Source organism: Patagioenas fasciata, chromosome 12 (genome assembly GCF_037038585.1).
Source record: "Patagioenas fasciata isolate bPatFas1 chromosome 12, bPatFas1.hap1, whole genome shotgun sequence".
Taxonomy (NCBI): Eukaryota; Metazoa; Chordata; class Aves; order Columbiformes; family Columbidae; genus Patagioenas; species Patagioenas fasciata.
The window spans coordinates 5520156-5544418 of NC_092531.1; the positions used below are offsets into that span (position 1 = coordinate 5520156).

Consider the following 24263-nt stretch of genomic DNA (forward strand, 5'->3'; position numbering starts at 1 on the left):
AACGAGGCAGCAAACGGAGCGCCGCTTTCCGGTGTAATTAGATCAGCTAATAGTTCCCGCAGACTGAAATCACACTGAACAGAATTAGGGCAACTGCCGAGACAGCTGCTCCCACCAACGGCGTCTCGACAAACCCGGTCCTTGTGCAGAGGGATGGTGTCACCAGCGTGGCCACCAGGATCAGACCCCGACCTGGAGAGGGTTCGAACAGACTGACCAGCAACGTTTGGTGATGCTCGTGCGGCCATCACGGGCTCCCGGCAGCTTTTTTAGAGAGGGGAGAGGATAAAGCCAGTGTCGAAGGCAGGAGGGACGTTGTGGGGCCCTCTCGGAGTTCCACGCTCCCATCCCAGCTGGGTCAGCTCCAGCATGTCCTTCCGAGGCTGCTGGGCTTTGGCTTTGGGAGCCTTCCTCCCTGATTTTGCAACCCAAAAGCGCCAGTTTCTACAAAAAGGGAGCTCTGGTTGAAGAACCACGTTGCCTTCCTCACCCCAGCCCCACGCGAAGGGAAGTTTTGCAACCGCCCAAGCCCAAATGCCCTCAAGTTGCGCCAGGGGAGGCTGAGGTTGGATCTGGGAACAATTTCTTCCCCAAAGGGCTGTGGGGCATTGGAACAGGCTGCCCAGGGCAGTGCTGGAGTCACCAGCCCTGGAGGGTTGGACAGACGGACATGAGGTTCTCAGGACATGGGGCAGTGCCAGGGGTGGGTTATGGTTGGACTCCATGATCCTGAGGGGCTTTTCCAACCAAAGTGATTCTATGATTCTAAATACACTTTTCCCGGTGAGCGCAGAGCAACGCAGATCCCAAATTCCCAACATCTTGATGTGAGGAAGAGCTTTCCAACCCAACTGCTTCACCCAACCTCTCGCAATTAAGCACTGCTCTCGTTAAGCTGGGGGAAGCAGGTGGGATCCACACACCGGGACCCATCGAGCTGCGGGGAAGGAGCCGCCCAGCAAGGCCGCAGCATCGTGAGGAGCCAGGGAGAGATGGATCCCTTTTGGTGGAGGTGCCGGGATCCCTCTGGAGATCCCGGGGATCTCACGCCTGCTGGAATCCCCTTGTTTGGGTTTGTAGATGTGCCCTCGGTGCAGCTTTCTTCCCTGGATCCTTCAGGTGCGGGCAGCTGCTCGATGAAGCCCCCCACATCGCACACGCTCCAGCTTTGGCCAGGAGGTCCAGTATCTCCTCCAACATCACCTTCGATGCCCCGTTAATAACGGGAAGGCAGGAGAGAGGGGCCAAGGACGTGGGGACGGTTTCACCCTGACTTTCCACTCAAGGACAAGACACAACGCTACAACACATGCAGCACAGCACAAGGGACCAAAGGCACCGGTGGGATCTGTCTTCTGCACGGTTGGCTGGAAAAGCCATCACTCCCGATGGTGGCAACCGAGCAGCAGCCAGTGGAGAAGGACCTTTGCGCAGTTCATCAAACTACAGCAGATAACACTAGCCAGGCTGCGGGAAACTGCAGACACGCTGCGAACCAGCGTGGGGTGATGCGGACAGACAGAGAGACGGACCATGGGGATTCGAGTGAAGAGCGGGAGAAAAGGGAGAAGAACCAGAACCCGCTCCCATGGAACCACCTCTGAACCAGGATTTGTGGGAAGGATGTTTTTGTGCCCTGTTCATCCCTCCTGGCACAGCCGCCTGGGCTCCTCTGCCCGCCATGAGCAGATTCTCCTGATTTCCACCCAAAAAACACCAACCCTACAAGGTCCAAGCTCTCCTGGCTGTCTCAGTTCTGATGGGTTTGTTCCTACTGAACAAGACGCGAGGACCGAGGAGCGTGACACAGCTGGAGGTCCCAGCAATCCCGTCCCAGCCTCCCCCAGCACAGCCCAGGTGCTTTTCTCTCCCCAAACAGCCCACGTCACGATGCTTTTCCCAGCTTTGGCGCTCACCACCTCCACATCGAGGGCCACGGCAGCACTCCGTCCTGCGCCAACCGCAGCTTCCAAACCAGTTTTCCCAGCAGGGAGAGTGGAAAGGCAAACTGGGCCCTGTTGCTGTTCTCCCAAAGTGGGGGGTGAGAAGGGAACCCCTGGTAGCAGCTCCTGGGAACGTGGGGTTCAGTTCGGCTTCCATCAGATAACGAAGGGTGGGCAGGAGGTCGAGGTCCATGTGTGCATCAGCGATGGAAGAGCAGCAGCAGACGTCCAAGAGGTCAAGGGCCGACGTGAACCATCAGTTGGTCTCCACCACCGCTGCTTTTTCTCACCTTGGAGCTTCCGGGTTCTGTTTCTGCCTCCAGAGCCCAGCACAAGGGTGAGGAGCTCAGCCCGGAGCAGAAACCTCCGGCATCCCAAGGAGGGTGGAGGGCCGGCCGGGTTCCAGTGCTTGCCACCTATTCATCCCCACGCCGCTTGGCAAAGCCCCAACAGCAACGAAACCCATCAAAGGAGCTGGGCAAACAAAGCAAGCTGCGCGGATGAGAAGAGCTCCGGCGGAAAAATAGAAAAAATCAAGGTTCGATTGGCTTGGCAAGAGAAGCGAGCGCCTCATCTCCCACCGAGTCCATTTTGAAAGCTCCGCTGGGGTTTTTTAATCCAGCGGGAGATTTCTGCCGCCTCCCAGGGTCTGAGCGTTTTTGTGACAGACCTGCGGGTTGCCAAGCAGAACCGAATCCGCTCCGCCGAGCTCCCGTGCAGGTTGGCGCGGTCGCTTCTCCGGCACCGCCACAACAAGTTTGCTCTTGCAGGAAGGTGGAGAAACCACAGCTCGGGTTTTCACCCGCGGTCTGGGCAGGGGGACAACTCAATGCATTGGGCTGACACACGTGTGATGGCTGAGGGACCTGGGGGTTCAGCTGGAGAACAGGAGCTGAGGGGAGACCTTCTGATCTCTGAACTGCCTGAAAGGAGCTTGGAGCCAGGGGGATCGGGCTCTGCTCCCCAGGAACAAGCGCCAGGAGCAGAGGAAACGGCCTCAAGTTGCCCAGGGGAGGTTGAGGTTGGATGTGGGAACAATTTCTTCCCCAAAGGGCTGTGGGGCATTGGAACAGGCTGCCCAGGGCAGTGCTGGAGTCACCACCCCGAGAGGGCTGGACAGACGGACATGAGGTTCTCAGGGATGTGGGGCAGTGCCAGGGGTGGGTTATGGTTGGACTCAATGATCTTGAGGGGCTTTTCCAACCAAAATGATTCTATGATTCTGTAAGTTTTGGACCTTTACTCCCTTTGCTGGACAGATTAAGGGTTCCTCTGTGTCCTGACCACCCAGACAAAGACAAGTTCAGGATGTCCCAACAAGCGACACAGCAGGAACAGAGGAAGGAAAGGATGGCCATAACTCCACAATGACACTGTGAGAGAGCACAAAGCTCTCCGGTGACACTTACCGTCCTCTGTCTCTTGCCAGACAATGCCCTCCAGGTTGACGCTGGTCCCAGGCTCGCAGGGGCCCAGGCACTCAGGCTCGGTGGCCAGGGCCACGTCGCAGGTGTTCACTCCCACCGAGCGGGTGCGGACCATAATCTGCTCACAAGGCGATGAGATGTCGTTGTTGACAACGGGGACGAGGAGGTGCAAAGGCAACACCGCAGGCGTAGACACCGGAGACTCCATCTGTGGGGAAGGAGAAACACGCCGGTCACTGCCAGGAATTCAGGAAGGAGAACAAGTATCGACAGGCATCTCCATTCCTGGAGAACCTCAAGCCCGGGGCTGCCAGCTCCTCAAGGTCTGTGCCAGAGGGCGGTTCAGGTCCCACACCCATCAGAGGACAAGGAGCTCGGAGGTGTCTCCCACCCGCCGTGCCCATCTGCACGTAACCATGAAGAGCTTTGTAGTCAGAGATCACACCCAGGAGTCCCTCCGCAGGAGATATCTGCTCTCCTGCTCCAAGAGTTTCTGCCAAGCTCTTCCCCCGGGTAGTCATCCCCGCTCAGGATGCCTTTTGGCTACTGCTCAGATGTTAACGCAGACACGACTTTGGACCTGATGGCTCATTAGAAGAAAAAAATATATACAGGCTTCTGCTCAACTGGCAGGACAGGACAGACGAGTAGCGGTCTCCCTCCAGCGCCCATGCAAACCAACCTCCTCCTCCCAAATCCTCCCTGTGACCCCCTGAAGAGGCAGATGTTGGGATCACATCCCTCTTCCCTGCGCAAGCCTCTGCAGAGTGGGATCCAGCCCACGGCTGAGCCAGCTGAACCTTCCTTGTCATGGAAATCACATTTCCTGGCCAGAACCGGGCCTGGCAAGCCAACGAGCCCACGCGCCAAGGGGAACCACGGCCAAGTCCCCCTGTGGGTGACGAGCCAAGGCTGGCTGCTCTGCCACGCCGGCGGATCCCAGCGGCGTTAGGACGGCTGATGGGCGGGTTTTGCTGTTGGCCAAAGGACGAGGAGAGTGGAGACCTTCCTGTTATAGAATCATCACATCAGTTCGGTTGGAATTGACCCTCAAGATCACCAAGTCCAACCATAACCCACCCCTGGCACTGTCCCATGTCCCTGAGAACTTCATGTCCGTCTGTCCAGCCCTCCAGGGATGGTGACTCCAGCACTGCCCTGGGCAGCCTGTTCCAATGCCCCACAGCCCTTTGGGGAAGAAACTGTTCCCAGATCCAACCTCAACCTCCCCTGGCGCAACTTGAGGCCGTTTCCTCTGGTCCCATCTCTCGTTATTTGGGAGCAGAGCCCGAGCCTCCCTGCTCTCCGAAACCGTTGAAACCGTTCAGCTTCCTTCCACTCTATGACAGAAACCACAGTGCAGCACAGGAGTGTTTAATTACAGTTCCAGCTCTGCTAATTATCACTCGGTCACATTCGTAATCTGCATTACGCCATGGTGCATAATAAGCAGCTGGCTGAGATGTCTCTTAATAAGCAAGGCGGCTTGATGGGATTTCATATTTCACCCCGTGCTGGAGCAAACACGGCCCCGTTCGGCAGCCGCGGGGGGACAGGGCGGCAAAATAAAAAGACCCAGCGTGGCTCTGCAAGGGCAGAACGGAGCCGTCTCGCTGGGACACGTGATAAAAAGCCCAAAGCCAGGCTGGAGGAAGAGGCAGATGGATCAACCCCTGAATTCACCCCCCTGGCGTGTGTCTTATCTCCCACTGCCACAGCTTTTCATCCTCCGGCTTTACCGAGCAAGGAGATGCACCGGCTGGAGTTCCAGTTCCCTCTGCTGGGCCAGTAGCCGAGGGACACACTGGCACTGGGGCCACCAGGCAGCAATTGTACCCTCGAGGAGTGGTTTTTGCATCTCCTCCGGCGAGCGGGGACGCAGATGGAGATCTCCTGTCCCCAGATCTAGCCCTGCACCCTCCAGCATCCAGCTCTGACACGTCACCCCCTGAGCAAACCACTTAACGCTGCTGGGTCCTAAATCCCCATTGCAGAACGGACAATTGATTCCTCTTTCCTTGCCGGGTAGGCTCTAAGATTAAAACGCCGGTGAGTGCAAACGCGGGGGCTGCCGGAGGGAGTCGATGTACTTGCAGCAGCCCCTCCGCAGGAGCTTCCCTGCGCCCGCGCCGCCCGCCCCGATGAAAGCCCTTTGTGTTCACGCCGAGGCTCTTCCAGCACGGGAACGTGCTCTCGCCACCACCGAGGACACAAGTGGAACGAAGCCAACTGCTCAATGGGGAAAAGGCAAAGCAGTGAGAGCGCAGGGCAACGGCGCCATGCGGGAGAGGGTGTCTGGGGGGTAATTAAAACCTCCCCCTCGTCACAGCCCTGGGATGGGGTCCCAGGTGACGGGCAGTGTGGGGAGATGAGCACAAAGCAGCTCTGGCTGTCTCAGAGCAGCTCCGTTAGCACCAGGCGCCGTTAAGGGGAAATTGCGGCAGCAACTGGCTACCGGGAAACAGAGGAGAGGGCACAACGAAAATAAAAACACCACATTGATTTTGATGCCAACCCTTAAACCACTTGCTCATATTTATGAGTATTTTGGTTTGCTCCTGATAATCAAAGCCAAGCAGGCAAGAAAAGTGCGTTTTTGAGCAATGCAACAGGGACGTCAAAAACACAGAGGAGAGGAATTAGCGGAGATATTTGTGGTGTATCTACAAGGGAACAAGCAGGTGGGACAGGGTGCCCACCGAGCTGCAGCCCTTGGTCAGCGAAGACCTGGCCGTGGTCAGCGTGGGACCACTGATGCACTGAGATGGTGCTGGGCTACCAGTGTGTCTCCATAATAACGAGGTTTTCCTCATCTAAAAGGTCCCTCAACTCCTGCAAATCCCAGAATGTGAGGGGTTGGAAGGGACCTGGAAAGCTCATCCAGTGCAATCCCCCCATGGAGCAGGAACACCCAGCTGAGGTTCCACAGGAAGGGGTCCAGGCGGGTTTGAATGTCTGCGGAGAAGGAGACTCCACAACCTCCCTGGGCAGCCTGGGCCAGGCTCTGACACCCTCACCCCCAACAAGTTTCTTCTCCTCTTTCACTGGAACCTCCTGTGTTCCAGTTTGCACCCATTGCCCCTTGTCCTGTCACTGGTTGTCACCCAGAAGAGCCTGGCTCCATCCTCCTGACACTGCCCCTTTCCATATTGATCCCCAGGAATGAGTCCCCCCTCAGTCTCCTCTTCTCCAGCTCCAGAGCCCCAGCTCCCTCAGCCTTTCCTCACACGGGAGATGCTCCACTCCCTCCAGCATCTTGGTGGCTGCGCTGGACTCTCTCCAGCAGTTCCCTGTCCTTCTGGAACTGAGGGGCCAAGGCAGCCCTCAACCTTTACCGTTTCAACCAGACCCTCCTTGTTAGTGAGGATGAGGTCCAGCAGCTCCTCTCCTAGTCAGCTCCTCCACCATTTGCATCAGGAAGTTCTCAAGGCACTGGAGGAACCTCCTGAACTGTGTCTGGTTGAGTCGTCCTTCCAGCAAACATCATGGAAGTTAAAATCCCCCACCACAACCAGGGCCTGTGACTGTGAGGCTGCTCTCAGCTGTCTGTAGAGGCCTCATCAACTTCCTCACCCTGATCTGGTGGCCTGTAATAGACACCCACACCAGTATCACCCCTGCCAGCCTGTCCCTTAATTCTCACCCACAGACTCTCAGCTCTCTCCTCATCTGCCCCTGGACAATACTCAACACACTGTAGCTGCTCTCTCTCATAAAGAGCAACTCCACCACCACGCCTGGCTGGTCTTTCTTTCCTGAGAAGGACATAGCCATCCGTGACCACATTCCAGTCATGCAAGCTGTCCCACCGTGTCTCTGTAATTGCCACCAGATCATAATCTCCAGCCCAAACACAGGTTTCTAACTCCTCCTGTTTATTCCCCACGCTGTGCATTGGTGTACAGGCATTTCAGGGAGCGAGCTGAGAACACTGATTTCACCCCAGGGGGACAGGGGGCCTCCTGATGGTCATCAATTCCAGAGCATTCCCCCACTGGTGCAAGGCCAGCTACAACCCCATCCCCCCTCCAATCTAGTTTAAAGCTCTCCAAATGCAGACAGACAATAAAAGTCAAGGAGGAGCCTCATTAGTGGTGACAAACTCTTGGCTGCCATGTGCCAGGGGACAAAACCCAGACCAGAAGTGCTCCATCTCAGGAGCGCCGCTCAAGGCCGCAGCCACCACTTCCCACGTCAGCCCAACGTTTGGGAGCTTTCATCTCGGCACTCTTGTCCTGCTCCGTCACCACATCCCCAACAGCTTTGGATTTTCAGAGCAGGACCTGGGAACGTGAGCTGGGATAGCTCACAGATAACCTGGGAGCAGATCCATCCAGTTGGCGGATATATGCGGTGGACTTCTCCAAACGTCAAAACCGCAGCACCCGAGTTGCCTCTCGTCCACCGCCAGTGACCTCGGCAGGGATTTCAAAGAGGAACTGAAGACTTCTCCAATCTGACCGACAAAACTGGGTATGGAGAACCTGAAGACAAATCCCATTGTTGACACTGGTGCCCACCACGCCTACGATTCAATCTTGTATTTACTTGCAAGCATTGCTCAATAAGCTCCAACAGACCAGCATTGGGTGCAAAGCTGCTGGTCACGTCCCCCAGTGACAACATCCCAACATGACCCCAGGCAGCGTGGAGGAAGCTTCCCAAGATTTGCCTTGACCTTGGCAAGGAAGCCACCACCAAGAGCTTCCAGCAAAACCCCACATGGCGGGAACTACTGGTGGTGCAAGCGTCGGGTCCAAGGATGGAGCGGAGAGTGTGGTCCGGAGCACCGATCCCAACACTGCTGCTTGTTGTTCTCTCTTGCTAGCTGGAGGTTGAGGTTGCTCACATGAAGATGTCAAAAAGCAAATCTGTTTTAGAAGAAAGTTTCCTTTCCCTGGAAAAAACGCCAGCTTAAAGAAATGAAGTTATTCCTCCGGACCACGGGAACAAGCTCAGGGAGGACATTGGGTTTCTCAATCAGCAGATGGTGGTCAAAGGGCCAGCACACCACGGCACATGCTTTTCACACCCAGACTCACCTTTATGTGGGTATTCTGGGGAGAACCTGGCCAGGGAAGTCCATCCCGGCCACACATGAGCACGCCACAAAAACCCAAGCCTGCACGAAAACTTCTGCACGAAGCTCGTGGTCCCGTCACCAGAATCGCTGCCAACAGAGCCGGCTGGGATAACAGGTATATCAGGATGCGACGGCTCATCCCGTAACAACCTCCTCTCAAATCAGTGACAAAAAAATGATCCAAACGCTGCTCCTGGGCGATCCAGACAGTCGGATGCGTATCAACCCCAGCCAGGCTGCTGGAGAAATTCAAATGTCACCCAGCACGACCTCCAACCAGCAGCTTTTTGTCCCCGGGCCGCCGCTCTCCGGCACGGAGGGGAATCAAATCCCTGCTCCAACACAACGAGTCTTATCTCGGCGCTCGCAGCGTTTCGAGATCAAGGGGAGGCAGACGCAGCAGAGCCACAGTCTTGCATATTACCGCGTCTTCAATAAAGCCAGGAATAGCATCCAAGGCAGACGTGCTGGCACCAAGTCACCTGCTCCAACCACTTAGGAGACTATGAGATCTACTCTAGGAAGGGGAAAAAAAAGGTGTCTCCGGCAGGCGGGAGGTAGTGAAGAGCAGCGATGAAAGGCGACAGTTGATGTGAGAGACACAGGAAAGAAGAAATCCAACCTGGGATCTCCGTGGATTGATCCCCAACTGAGGACAGACAACTTCAAGCATCTCTCGTGTTGGCCAAGCCAACCTTTGGCCCCTTCTCAGCCCCTCTGCTGCCGCACAGGGGCTGCTCCCGGTCACCGGAGTCATCCTCACCGTTGGCAGCGCTGTCCTGTCAATGTGGCCAACGTACGGTTGGGTTCTTAGATTGCTGCTCTGCCTCCAGCATTCCCTGCACCACCAGCCACGTGGCCTTCAAGCCGGGATGCTAAATGGAAGAACCACCACGGGGCAAAGTCCTGCTCTTATTTCTTTTCTTGCTCCCAAACTCAACAACATAACCAGGCGACCCTACCCAAGCAGAAGAATGATCCTTCCACACAATGGGAGACAGCAAGCCCCCTTCTTGGGGACCTTCTCAACCACCAGTGCAGCCCAGATCTCCAGTGACCCCCTTCAGACACATCTCTTTGCTTGCAGGGCTGGAGGCCACCATCTTTTCCCCGGGACTGGCTGCCCAGCAAGGCCCCAGCCCCGTGCCCAGCCTTCTTGAAGACAACAGCTCTTCAAGCCCCCCAAACACCCCCAGCTCACGATGTCCACCTACAACAGGCTCTACCAGCTGCTCTCAACCAACCGCCTCCACCTTTGCCTTCTGTTCCGTTCCCACTAGATGTTCACATAGGAAAGACCTGAAGCAAGAGGAGCCAAGCCATGATGACAGCAAACAGACACATTTTCTGCCTTGGACCACAGGAAATTCAAGCCCAAATCCGAGCAGTGCTCAGACGGCCACCATCAATACCAGCACTCTTTGACCAGCACATCCGAGCAGGCAAAGGAGTACCACCAAAGGTTTCATGCACACCTCGGTGAATCCATCTCCTGGAAGAAGGACATAAATCTGGCAGGCCCTTCAGGACCCGCTCACCGCAGCGGGATGCAGCTCCAGCCACTGCTAAGAACTCACTGATCATCACCGGCTACACAAAACCCCCCTGAAGGACCATGCCCATCTCAGGAACACGCCAGCACGAGCCCCAGCCAGCAGGTCCCACCACAGTTAGAGGTCCCTGTACAAACACCCTGGGCCAGATCCTTCTTGGAGAGTCCCCAACTCCTCCACCGACCTCAAAGAGGTCACAAAAACACGGTTCTCCCCATTTGCTGGGCACTAGGAGAGAGACTGAAAACAGGTTTCTGGAGGTGCTGAGAAGTGGCCTACAAAGGAGTAGCCACCTCAGTGTACAAAGGAAGGGCTACGAATGTCACCCATCTGGACTTCTGTAAAGCCTTTGACGTGTTTCCCCACAACATCCTTCTCTCTGAATTGGAGAGGTGTGGATTTGATGGGTGGACCATTTGGTGGATGAGGAACTGGCTGGATGGTCACACCCCGAGAGTGGTGGTCAATGGCACAATGTCTGGATGGACACCGGTGACAAGTGGCGTCCCTCAGTGGTCCATACTGGGACCAGTACTGTTTAACATCTTCATCAATTACATGGACAGTGGGATCAAGTGCACCCTCAGCAAGTTTGTGGGCGACACCAAGCTGAGTGGTGCAGGTGACACACCTGAGGGACAGGATCCATCCAGAGGGACATGGACAAGCTCAAGAAGTGGGTCCATGAGAACCTCCTGAGGTTCAACAGGGCCAAGTGCAAGGTCCTGCACCTGGTCGGGGCAGCCCCGGTGTCAGTCCAGGCTGGGATGCAGCATGGAGAGCAGCCCCAGGAGAAGGACTTGGGGTGCTGGGGTGAGAGATTGGACAGGACACACATGGACCTGCTGGAGAGGGGCCAGAGGAGCCCCAGAAATGATCTGAGGCTGGAACAGCTCTGCTGGGGGACAGGCTGAGAGAGCTGGGGTGTTCAGCTGGAGAAGAGAAGCTCCGGGGAGACCTCAGTGCAGCCTTTCCAGACTTAAAAGGGGTTGATAAGAAGGATGGGACAGACTTTGAGCAGGGCCTGTTGGGACAGGACAAGGGGTGATGGTTTCAAACTAAAGGAGGGAGATTCAGGCTGGACATGAGGAAGGAATTGTTGGCCCTGAGGGTGGTGAGAGCCTGGCCCAGGTTAGCCAGAGAGGTGGTGGATGAACCATCCCTGGAGACATCCCAGGCCAGGCTGGACGGGGCTCTGAGCAACCTGAGCTGGTGAAGATGTCCCTGCTCATGGCTGGGGTGGCACTGGGGGACCTTTGAAGGTCCCTTCAACACAAACTCTTCTGTGATTCTATGATTCATTTTTCCCCCCAATTTTTCTCCACCTCAGCCTTGCAAATCTAAAGCTCCAAGCCCCAGCGAATGCTGGGCTCCCAGCAATTCACGCCAGGGCAAGCGCACGCACCAGCATGCCAACTCAGAGCATTAATAATTAAGTGATTTAATTAATTAATGATGCCCATCCAGGCACAGTGTTCTCATCTTTGGAAAGCTGCAGTACATGTAAGTCAAGCAGAGGAGACACAGCTCAGGATTTACTAACAATTCCAGTATAAAACTGAACCCCAGTAAATTCAGAGGGGAGGAGATGGATCCGAGACTCGTCAGGAAAACGAGCTGGGCTCAGACCTGTCCCCTCCAGGGTTCTGTGGTCCAGGGACCACCCTTCTCCCCATCCATCCCAGTACCCACAGCAACTGCACTGGTCACCCCTTCCCAGGTGAGAAGGGACAAATCCAGTCCACAGGTCATCGCAGTCCCAGAGTCACCATGCGGGGCTATACAGAGTTACGGACATCGATAAATCAGCCAAATGCTACCCCAAGGTGGTCATTCCAATGATTTACAAGGCTATCAGCTCCAAGATGCCATCTTAGCATCACTGAATGGTTTGGGTTGAAGGGACCTTCAAAGCTCACTCAGTCGCAGCCCTGCCATGAGCAGGGACATCTTCACCAGCTCAGGTTGCTCAGAGCCCCGTCCAACCCGACCTTGAACACTTGCAGTGATGGGGCATCCCCAGCTTCTCTGGGCAACCTCTTCCAGCGTCTCACCACCTGTGTCATTAAAAACGTTCAATCTAAGCCTGCTCTCATGGTCTTTGTCCACACAACATGGCCTGGGGGTCCCTCTAAGCACAGAGGTGGCACAGATGATAAAGTGGAGTCACCAAGTTGGCTTGGCTACGCTTGTCCTATTTTCTGTAGCCACTGGGAAACCAGGTACTAATGTGGTGAGACCAGTTTGCAAAAGAGACCCGGAGGCAGAGCCAGGAGCAGCAGATGGGACTTTGCTCAGTCATTTCTACACCAAACCATCCTTGAGTGTCTCAACCGCCATTCAGCTGGGACACAGTATATTCTGGACTACTCATGACCAAAAAGGACAGAGAGAAACTGGAGGAAGTTCAAAGAGGAACAAAACCAACAAGGAGGCTGAAGGGATTGGTTTGGAAGAGGAGATGAAAAGAGCTAAATGTGGATAACGTGGTTCAGGCCACAGCTACACAGGGACACAGTCAGAATCTGCAAATGGATGAAAACAGCAAAAGGAGAGAGGAATTGCGCAGGGTGATGTCCAACATCCAGCTGTTCTGGACCTGCCCAACTTCAGACGAGGCACCAGCAAACCTCAGGCTGGCCAAATTTTGGCAGGGTAGGAAAAAAGATCCTTCTCTCATCACATCACTCTACCCACAAACAGCAGTCGGCAAGCTGAAGCAATTTTCTAAGCCCTTCTGTGCAATAAACCAAACAGCCTGTGCCAACCAACGTTTGGTCCTGAAGGTCACGTGGACTCACCTCCAAGGCATAAGAAGACAACGTGTGCGTTTGGTGCTTGGACCTAGAAATGTGGGTGGTGGGAAGGAGATGCCAGGAGGTCTCTGCATCTCCTGAGCCACCTGCACAGCTCCGGGATGAGATGTCGCACAGGGGGAGCAGCATTTCGAGGACATCGGGGGACCGCAGCCTTGGTGGGACACCGAGAAGCATCACATCCCAGTCCCCTGCGTGCAGGGTGCACCCAGCTGTGGATTCAGGGGAAAAGCAGCAAACCCAACATTTTACACGCACGTCATAGCTGGTTATTCGCAGTTCCTGGAGAGGCTCAGTTCCAGGGCGAGGCACACATATTTCAGATACAATAAGCAGCAAAGTCTAGGAGGAGTTTCAGATCTATTTATCCCCCAGGCAAGAGGAGACATCTTCCTCCCATCTATTTAATATTAAAGACCTATTTTGGTATGATTTTCACGTCCCAGCCCTCGCAGGCTGCACGTTTCGGAAGCCACCCGCTTGGCTCTCATCAGTTCTTTGTAGGTTTTGCTCAAGTTGCTGGGAGAAATCCTGGTGGTTTCCAGACACAAAGCCAGCTCGGTCTGACAGGAGACGATGGGAGGGGAGCAAGAGAACAAGAAATAAGCCCAGGCACGTGATACACGAGGATGTGGGTGAGCAGGAGGGTGGCACCAGGACAAGGTGGCACCAGAGCGGGGACAAGCGTGGCGCTGCCCTTTGGGGACACCCATCCGGAGAAGCAGCTTCCAGCATCACTCCTTGCATTCTCCTCAGCACGCAAGATGGAGAACTGTCCCCCTCGCTCCCCAAATCCCAGCTTTCCAGCCAGTTTGGTCAAAGATGCTATTTTTAAAGCAGTATAAGCCAATGCTCTGATTGTTCTCTCCGCAGTCCCTCAAGCGATGACTTGTGCCTGCAACACGCAGCCGTCAGTGCCCGCAGGACACAGCGGTTTAAATAAGAAGTTTTTCAAGCTGATTTGGGTATTTTTAATTATTGAAATCAAGCCGCTGTCTCTCTAAGCCCAGTCGCACCAACCCCAAAGAGGCATGGAATGTGTCCGTATTGCCCCTAAATCTCGCGAGGGGAGGAGGAACGGGCTTTGCAGAGGCTCCCATCGCTCTGGACTGTCATTTCAGCTCAGAGATGAAAAGCAGCTCTCTCTTCTTCGGCTCAAATGCCTCTTGGTGCTTCTGGTCTGATCAAAGGCAGCTGCCCGGAGGAGGATGAGCTTGAGGGGAACATCCCACCCCAAGCCAGGCTTTGCCAATCACAGATTCACAGAACAGTTTGGGTTGAAGGCACTTTTAAGGTCCCCCAGTGCCCCCCCTGCCATGAGCAGGGACATCTTCACCAGCTCAGGTTGCTCAGAGCCCCATCCAGCCTGGCCTGGGATGTCTCCAGGGATGGTTCATCCACCACCTCTCTGGCCAACCTGGGCCAGGCTCTCACCACCCTCAGGGCAACAATTCCTTCCTCATGTCCAGCCTGAATCTCTCTCCTTTAGTTTAAAACCATCACCCCTTGTCCTACCACAACAGGCCCTGCTCAAAAGTCTGTCCCATCTTATCGGCCCCTTTTATGCGCGGAAAGGCCATGATGAACCGTCCGCCAGCACAAGTCTGGTTTGTACCCGCCGGGATTGACCACCGCAGCTTTGCTCGGAGCTGCCGCATCCAAGCCTGTTCTTAGCGCCCCGAGCACGACAGTGCCGAGCCGGTGCCCCAGATGTCGGACACATCTGGGCCACAACGTCAGGAGGTCTCGGTTTTGCGCCAACAACCGAGCAAGGTGAATGCAGAGGATGGATGCGGCTGCAGCTTTCTTCCAGCCCAATTAAGCTCAGGGAAGGTTTTTAGCCTGTAACCCCACGTTCCTCAGCCTGCACAGAGGGATACCCACAGGTCACTGAATTCCAGCTAAAGAGAAATCATTCCCCTTTGCCACAAAACAAAGCCCGGTTTGAAATGAGGCAGCAAACACCATCGCTGGGGCAAAACCACCAGCAGCCACTGTGCCTTTTCCACCCGGCAGTGCCTTATTTTGCACGTACATGTGCAAAACCGTGATGCCGGGGCTGGCAGGCACATGGGTCAGGGCTGAAGGGCAAGGTTACATCCAAGCAACATGCTGGATTTTTAGCTGGCATCCCTAAAATAAAGCAAAGATGCTGCTAGAAAGTGACCCACCGTAAGCAAGCCCAGATCTTCACCGATTTTATTCCCTGTGCTCTTGAAATTTCATTGATTCTTCAAATTAACAACCAGCTAAGGCAAAGCAAACCTGATGTCATGAAAAAGAGCATAATAATAATAAATAAAGGGAATATTAGCAGCAAGGATGCCAAGCTCAAGGCTTCCTGCCATGTATTGGGCTTTGTTGGCAACTGCAGCCCTGAATTTGGACACCCGTCATTAAAAATCCCCCGTTCCCTGGTTACAAAAGGGATCACTGAGCTCTACTGTGGCAAAAAACACGGGTCCTGTTTGGAATGACACAAGGGAGTCACAAGTCACCCCAACGCCTGTGTGAATGTCACCAAGCTCTTCCCTATGGCAGACACATCCCTGAAAAAACATCTCACAGCTCACGTGGGGCCAACCAAGGAGCTTTCCCAACACAACGCAGCCCAGCGGCACGACTTGAGGACACGGTCCCTGGTCAACTCAACCACCAAAGAAGCAGCACAGGAGCAAAAAAGGAGTTAGGAAGCAAAGCCCAGCAGTTTGGAGAAGCCACAAGGCTCCACGAGGGATCAAACCCACATGGTCATGGCCGATACGTTGGATTCCAGAGATGCTTCTTGGCCATGGAGAATAAAGACAAATCACTGCATCTGAAGGACACTGCTGCGGAGGAGAAAGGGGACGACTGCAGGGATGGAAGCCTTAGCAAAGCTGCACAGGACCAGGAAAGGACCAGGGGCAGGGAGGGATTCAACAGAATGGAAGAGTTAAACGCCAAGAAATTCATCCCTTCACGTGGAGGAACAACACCACAGACACCATGGAGAAGGGGGGCTGAAGAACGCCCCTGAATAAGGCAACAGTAACCAGAGGAATGCAAATAAGGATGCAAAAATCCAAGGCGACGCCCCAACAGGATTCTAGTAGAAGAGAAAAGCCTTTCTCCATGATATCAGTGACCTTCCTTCCCACCAGAGTGGAGCAAATGTCTCCTGTGCCCTCTCTGGCCCCCGCACCAGCTGCCATCCTTGGGGATCACTGAGCCTGGGGCCCGTCCCCTCAGCTGAGCATCCCCCATGGTCCACAGCCCTCACTCTTCTTCCCTTCAAAGCCAAGAGACCGCAACTCATCGGTTGTCCAGCTCGAGACATCCTACCCATCCGCCATCATCCCCCTGGCCTGGCAGCTGTGGGACACAGGCAGGAGATGTGGTGAGACCACACCTGGAATATTGTGTCCAGTTGTGGCCCCTCAGCTCCAGAAGGACAGGGAACTGCTGGAGAGAGTCCAGCGCAGCCACCAAGATGCTGAAGGGAGTGGAGCATCTCCCGTGTGAGGAAAGGCTGAGGGAGCTGGGGCTCTGGAGCTGGAGAAGAGGAGACTGAGGGGGGACTCATTCCTGGGGATCAATATGGAAAGGGGCAGTGTCAGGAGGATGGAGCCAGGCTCTTCTGGGTGACAACCAGTGACAGGACAAGGGGCAATGGGTGCAAACTGGAACACAGGAGGTTCCACTGAAAGAGGAGAAGAAACTTGTTGGGGGTGAGGGTGTCAGAGCCCGGCCCAGGCTGCCCAGGGAGGTTGTGGAGTCTCCTTCTCTGCAGACATTCAAACCCGCCTGGACACCTTCCTGTGGAACCTCAGCTGGGTGTTCCTGCTCCATGGGGGGATTGCACTGGATGAGCTTTCCAGGGCCCTTCCAACCCCTCACATTCTGTGACTCTGTGAAGAGCAGAGCCGGTGCGGGGCGGCACTGACCCACGCAGACCTCGTGTAGACATCAACCGAAGGCTGCAGGACACTGCTCCAGAGCTGGAGACACAGATGCAGATGAGCTCCCTCTACTGAAGTCCAACCGCTCACCCACCCTCCTCCACAAGTCCTACCTCAGCCCAGCCAACACTACCAGCTTTCCCACTGGGATATGGCCATACTGGGACACCCAGTGCCATTAAGTCATCCCAGGGACCAGGCCCAGCTTGGGGTCTCAGGTCCAGCATTTCAGAGCTGTACCAAAGCTGTGAGAGCACAACGATGCTCTGGAACATGGAGACCACCTAAAGAAACCAAATCCATCTCCTGCTTCCTCAACCTGGGCAGTTTGATCGAGCTGACGCTCTGACCATCACTCTCGCAAACCGAACCACATCCCCAAGCAAAGGAAAAACCATTTGCTGTCACACATCAGCTGCAAGAAGCTCCACTGGAGTCTGTTCATATCCTTGGGAGTGGTGGGAGTCAAACAGCCACCTTCTCGGGCCAGGAGAGACATCCCAGCTCCAGCCACGACTTCCCCATCCACAGGGTCCACATGGTCCAACGTTGCAGGGACAACCCAGCCAGCACAGGGACAGCCCAGCCAGCGCAGGGACAGCCCAGCCAGCGCAGGGACAGCCCAGCCAGCGCGGGGACAGCCCAGCCAGCGCAGGGACAGCCCAGCCAGCGTGGGGACAGCCCAGCCAGAGCAGGGACCGGCGCTGCTCTCCCCGGCCAGCAGCTCCCTCCTCCTCCTCGCACGCAGGCAGAGGAACCTCGAAGGAGGGAAGCGAGCGCAGAGACTGCAGACACATCTCGGTTTTAATTGCATCAGCAATCGCTAAGCAATTAACAGCAGGGAAGAGGAGGAGGAACAGGGCACCAGGAGAGAGAGAGAGGGATGCATCGAGCAAGGGGAAACGATTGGCTCGCTCCCTAAGGACAGGGGCATTATTTACAGGCGCAGCTGCAGTGGCCTCACCCGCCGCATCCTGCTCCCAGAGCATCTCTTGTGCCATACCCGGACCGTTAACCTGGTTTTCTTTGTGCTTTAAGCCCCAAAGTCATCTCTTAGCCCCAAATGGAGGTCTCCAACCCTTCCACACGAGCAAACCCTCCTGCACGCTTCCCAAGAGCCACAAGCCATGGCAAAACCCCACGTCAGACAATAACTATTGCCCAGGGAGCGGAGATGGAGCCTCTCTGCTTTACAAAGGCACCGCAGTTCCCACCCAAAGTGCTGTCCTGTGCCCATCGTCACCCTGACCCGTCCCACCCAGCGCAGCAAAGCTCATCCCTGGGAGATGTTGTCCCTCAAAGCCTCCGTGGCTCGATCCCATAGATCGCAGCTCCCCAAACGCCACCTGGAAAGCGGAGCCGCTGGGATGCCAGAAACGCATCATCGATGAAAACCAGCAAACCAAGCGCCAGGAGCCGTGACCGGCTCTGCTGCTTCTTTAGCCATGTGGGGCAGACGCTTCAGGAAAAGCCCAAATCCAGCAGCACTGACAGCTGGTGCAACAACCTTCAAGGACGGGGAAAACAAGCAGGAGCTGCTGGTCTGATCCCCAGCTGGAAAAAAAAGGAATGCAGAGCAAGGAGGAAAGCACCCGTGGGAATTGCCCAGCAGCCGGTTTGCAGCCTTCTCACCTAACCCTCCTCTTCATGGCGTCTGGCAGCCCAGCCCGGCGACGCTGCCGCTCCAGGATGGCACAGGGAGCAGCGATGTCCCCGCCGGACCGGCAGCTCCGCTCGCCTCTGCTCCCGCTGTCGGAATAAAGCTCTACAGCAATTTCTTGCTCTGTTTAGCGAGTGCCGGGGACTGCCAGCACTTGCAAAGCTCAGGGCCTGTGTTCCCCGCTGAGCGATTCCTGCTGCAGTTCAGCCGGGGATGGAAAATGGCTTTTGATGCATTGAAAAGCTTGTGCTGAGATCAGGGGATTCATTCCCCACAGCTCCCTGTGACAGACAGGACAGGCTGAGACACCCCAAAGCTCAGCGCTGGGGACCCATTGAGCATGGAGCCACGCAAAGCCGGTGGCCACAGCCTGCTGGTCATCAGCAAAGCTGCCGGTGGCTTCAAAATCCAGCGAGCAGGAACAACCCCAGGTTCCAGCGTAAGGTGGGGAATGACCTATTACAGAGCAGCGTAGGGGAAAGGGACCTGGGGGTCCTGGGGACAGCAGGGTGAGCATGAGCCAGCACTGGGCCCTTGTGGCCAGGAAACCAATGGTACCTGGGGTGGGTTAGAAGGGGGTGGTCAGTAGGTCAGAGAGGTTCTCCTGCCCCTCTGCTCTGCCCTGGGGAGACCACCCCTGGAATCTTGTGTCCAGTTGTGGCCCCTCAGTTCCAGAAGGACAGGGAACTGCTGGAGAGAGTCCAGCGCAGCCACCAAGATGCTGAAGGGAGTGGAGCATCTCCCGTGTGAGGAAAGGCTGAGGGAGCTGGGGCTCTGGAGCTGGAGAAGAGGAGACTGAGGGGGGACTCATTCATGGGGATCAATATGGAAAGGGGCAGTGTCAGGAGGACGGAGCCAGGCTCTTCTGGGTGACAACCAGTGACAGGACAAGGGGCAATGGGTGCAAACTGGAACACAGGAGGTTCCACTGAAAGAGAAGAAGAAACTTGTTGGGGGTGAGGGTGTCAGAGCCTGGCCCAGGCTGCCCAGGGAGGTTGTGGAGTCTCCTTCTGTGCAGACATTCAAACCCGCCTGGACCCCTTCCTGTGGAACCTCAGCTGGGTGTTCCTGCTCCATGGGGGGATTGCACTGGATGAGCTTTCCAGGGCCCTTCCAACCCCTCACACTCTGTGGTTCTGCGAGCCGGGCTCCACATCCAGGTGTGCTGGGAGGAAAGGCACAAGGAATTCTGTGCCAGATAGCGGCAGCAGCTTCTCTCCAAAATGCCTGCGGGAACAGCCCGCTTGGCACCCCCAAAGGAGACACCACAACATTTCACTGCATCAGCTTCATCATTTTCTAGAGAAAGCCCCGAGGTGCAGAGCCTGATTGCAGCACAGGATTCCCGACCGACAGTTCAAACCCCCCGAGCTGGACCCGCACCCCAAATGGGTGCTGGAAATCCAAGCTTTGCTCTAGCAAAATGAAAATAAAAACATCATTCACCCACCGACCTTTGCCTTTTAAAGATCATGGGCTTGGGTGGCAGCCCCGGTGTGTGTAAGGAGCCGCGCTCCACGCAGGTAAAGGGGCAAGCCAAGCTGCCAGCACAAAGTATATCAGAGTCATTCTTTCTGTTTATCCCTTGAGAAATCTTGTTAAAAGAGGAGCAGGACTGGGCAGGAAGCCTTCAAGGACCACGCTCGCCCAGCAACAAGGAGCAACCGGGCAGCTTGGCGGTGGATACCGAATTTGCCAAGAATCAGGAGAGAGGCACGAAGCGCCGGCAGCGATTTCTAAAGCCATCCCAGGTCACGTATTGATAGCAGCCTCGCCTCCTCCGCAGGCGGGGAGCCAGGCCGATTATCTGTCATATGCTGCAAGCCGCCGTGCCAACAGCCAAGCCGAGATCACCCAGCTTGTTCGCAAGAAAACATAATATAATAGAACCACGCAGATGCAGGCAACCGGCTTTTGTTCAAGCCCGTGCTTGCTGGTGGTGGGTGAGTGAGCACATCAGCCTGCAAAAGCATGTAACGCCTGGGGTGATGCTCCCGCGGCTCCTGGAAAGAGCGAGAGCGGCGGCATCACCCGTGGGAGCAGCTCTGCCCAGGGCTGTCCTCCCACCCTCGCTCACCCCAAACTCAGCCCCGGGGTTTTGGCGGCGTTTCCAGGCTCCGATGCTGCCGAGGATGGAGCTCGCAGCGGCAGAACAGGCTGGGCGAAGAAACGGCGTCCATGGGGCTGCGCGCAGGTGCGTTTTGCAATTAGCCCGTGCTAACAAGCACACTCTTCTTTTTGTAAATCATCTATTTCAGTAACTCAGAACTTCAAATTTAACACGGTATTTCCTCCAAATCCCGTCTCCTCTGCCAGACCAGAGGGATAAGCCGAGAAGCACCTGCACCTGAGCCAGCCGAGCTGAACCACGGCTTGGAGGACACGAGCTTCTGGAGCTGCCAGCACCAAATTAACCTTTTCCTGCCTTCTGTTTTCCCGGATAATCCCCAGCGCGGGGACTCTGCACAAGATGCCGTTTGATACTCCCGAGGGAGCCGCAAAGGTTCGCAGCGCTTGTTTGACAGACCCGGAGAGCAAGTGTGATGCGAACCCCAGCACCTCCACAGCCTGTTTCATCCAGAGGTTTCAGAGAAGATGCCAAATGATATTGGAGAGAAACTCAAGACTGAGACTTTGAGAAGCGTTTGCTGACTTTTTTTGGTCCCTTGGGTTCTGCCAAATGCCTCGGAGGATGCACATTTTCCAAGGAGGGCATATTGAGATTCTTCAAAACAAAGATGTGCAATAACGGAACCATCTAACCTAATCACTGATGAAAACACGACCCAAACCAACAATACGACCTTGTGTTTTGAAGGAATAAACAAGCCCGGAAGAGCCAAACTATCATTGCACCATCAGTGTGGACCACCGACGCAATGATGTGAGGGTTTGGGGCAAGTGTGCCTATTGAAAAAGCTTTAGTTGAGATTTTGAGCCCGTTTTGGGCCCACCAGCTGCACTACTGCTCATGTAGACCAGAAGCAAGGCCAACACCTGCTGCCAGGAGGCTCCTTGGATCCAAGCAACATCTTCACCTGCAACTCCAAACACAACGCACCAGGAACCCAGTGTTGGGTCATTAAGAATCGGAATATTTTTCCACCTAAGATCCATTGCTCTGGTGCCAGGAAAAACGGGACCAGGAGTTGAGGATGTGGGAACAGCAATAAAAGCCCGGGGTTGCGAGCCAGGCTCTGTCCCAAGTCCAGCTTGCGTGCTACAAGTTGAAGAAGGGGGTTGTTTGCTGACAGCTTAAAGGATTTAAGGGCAGGATTAACCACGGCTTTGCTGCTGAGGGAACGGGTGGCAAACTCGGAGCAATCCCATAAGCGTGGGGAGAAGCTGGAAGAGGATGGGGAAACAGGGGACGGGCCTACGATGGCAAAACCAACAGGGACGGTTCACTTTGTGTGGGAATTCAAGCAGAAGCTGCTCTTCCAGGCACTAACGACCTTCGTTTGCCGCTCGGTAATTACGGTGGAGTCCCAGCACCTTCATGGGAGAGCACTGTGTCGTTTATAGAGGTGAGAACATCCCAGCCCTCGGTCATCAGGAAAGGTGCCCAAAATGAAGCGATAAGGAGGATGAAGATGGAGGTGATGGCCCTGGGTTGGATGTGGGGCAGGAGGTAACACCCGTCCGTAGCAGCACACAGCACCAAGAGCCAAGAAACATTCATGTTTGCTGCCTGAAAGCTCCACGAAGTGTTTCCAGCCAACCCAGGCTTATATCCAGGTGGACGTCACAGATAACACGCAGGAGGCGGCAGAGCTGCTGCTCCAGCTCGGCTCCGCGCAACTGGAGGGGTTCGTTCCGGCAAGCGCACAACGGCCGTCGATGGATCGATGGGCTCGTCTGGCAACATGGGAGCTGCTAATCCACCCTCCCCAGCCAACCCAGCAAACCTGCACGGCCCCCTTAAGAGAAAGCGCAACCGGCCCCGATTTAGCTGGAAGAGGGTGGAGATACCGCTGAGCCACCGTCTGAACCTTATCTGCTGCTTTAATACCTATCAGTGTTGATACAGATTAAAGGATTAGGTAGGATTACTGCAGGCAACCCCCGGGGTGCGGCACAGCCCCCTGCACCCACAGCTGCACCCTTGGGAGAGAAGGAGCCCATGAAAATGTGGCCGGGGGCTCCCCATGAGCCTTGAAACATCAATCCAACCACCGGGGAGCGAGACTGGGCTCTCCAGGAAGAAAATGAAGCCCAGCAGGAGTTGGGTTTGCTGTCCCTGCGGTTGCCTACCAACAGAGGCCACGTCCAACAAGTCTTCATGGGCCAGCACCGCCATCAGAAGGAACCATCCACCACGCTCCAACCACGGCTGCCCATCCCTCCCCTGGCCCAAAGCCCTTTTAACAACACAAGCGTTGGGAAACCGCCTGGTTCAAACCTGCTTTTGATGTTGCTCGGCGTAGCTTTTAATTGGATCATATCCCTGACCCAGTTCCCCACACGGCTGCACAAATGGTTGAGTATCAGTGTGGGAAGAGGTGGCCAGAGGCAGGTAGGACACATCCCGGCCTTGCAGAGAAGCTTCGATGATCACGCAAGGAAGCACGAGACCTCCTGTGCCAAAGCTCAGGCTGAACATGAACCTGGTGAGATCTCCCATCTTCCAAGAGATCATAACCAAATATCTGCTGTGTCCTGACACCCATCGAGGAGAGCAGCCTACAAGGTGGTAGAACAGGTGGAACAGTCTACTCCTGACGTCCAGACAGATTTACGGAGGAGATAAGAAAATGCAAACGTGCATTCTGGGATTATTTAGTTGCTCGGCACAGCTGCGGTCTCAGTTCTTCACACCTGGCTTAGGAGGAAGCAATGCCCTGAGATCTGTGCTCCAGCCAATGCTGCTGATGGAAAGCACACACAGATAAAAGATTCCCCCTGCGCAGAGAAGGTTTGAGTAAGAGGAAGGACCAAACTGACCACGCTTCAATCCAAAATACACTGGAGGATCGTCTCTCCATAAGGAACAAGATGAAGTGTCAAGACCTGTGGCTGGACTTTCACACAAGCCCAATGACAAACCTACGCCGAGATTTTCACTTGGGTCCAGAAGAAACGAGCAGCGTTTGCCCCCCGGGAAGGCAGGAGCTGCAGGAGCTGCAGCGGGTGCTCGGTGCTGCTGACACCAATAAATGTGTCACTGGAACGGCCTCGCAGCCCCGATGGGTCAATTAAACCCCTAAGAATCCTTGCCCCAGGCAGGACAGCAGCTGCTCTGGGTTCCCAGCCAGCTGGAGCCCTCCAGTGAATCTCCAGAGCTCGGGTCGTGTCCTGCGCTGTTCGCCAGCACGGACATGGCTTTGAGGAGCCACCAAGCTCCTGGTGCTTCCCAGAGTCCATGTTTCTAGAGCCACGAGTAGCCCCTGAGAAGGAACACGTTGTCCCACTGACACAACCTCTTCCAGGTTAGTACCCAAACTCTTGGTCGTGACGTGAATCCTCCACCCGCTGGCGGTGGCATCATCCCCTGGATGCACTCACCCTCCATAGCTGCTGGTTGTCTTAAAGAGAACCCGAGCGCTGCACATTCAAGGCTGGGCTTTGTGTGCTACTCAACGGGACATGACAGCCACCAACGTTCTCACCAGGCAAGCTCAACCTGCAAAACGTGACCCCTAAGGCTTGCCATGCAAGCCACCAGCCAAGGGGTTCAGCAGACAGCCCTCCTACAAGCCCGCTTTTCTTCACAACACCTTAAGAACCGGTTGTATTCAGTTAATTGGGAATTCATACAACCAGGGCCACGTCCTTCGGGAGAGGCGCGGTGCAGCACAAAGCCAGGGGAGCGCGCTAAACCCTCTCTGGCGGATCCAACT

The 24263-nt window shown here is 55.4% G+C and overlaps 1 protein-coding gene across 6 annotated transcripts in view; it reads right to left on the bottom strand.

Moving 5' to 3' along the window:
* Positions 1-24263, bottom strand: part of ZNF609 (zinc finger protein 609) — a 61499-nt gene that overhangs the window by 9430 nt on the left and 27806 nt on the right. For all 6 annotated transcript variants that reach the window (XM_071813706.1, XM_065847407.2, XM_065847408.2 and 3 more), the window contains exon 3: positions 3353-3578. In XM_071813706.1, coding sequence (XP_071669807.1) covers positions 3353-3578 — 226 coding nt within the window. The remainder of the gene's footprint in view (positions 1-3352; positions 3579-24263) is intronic.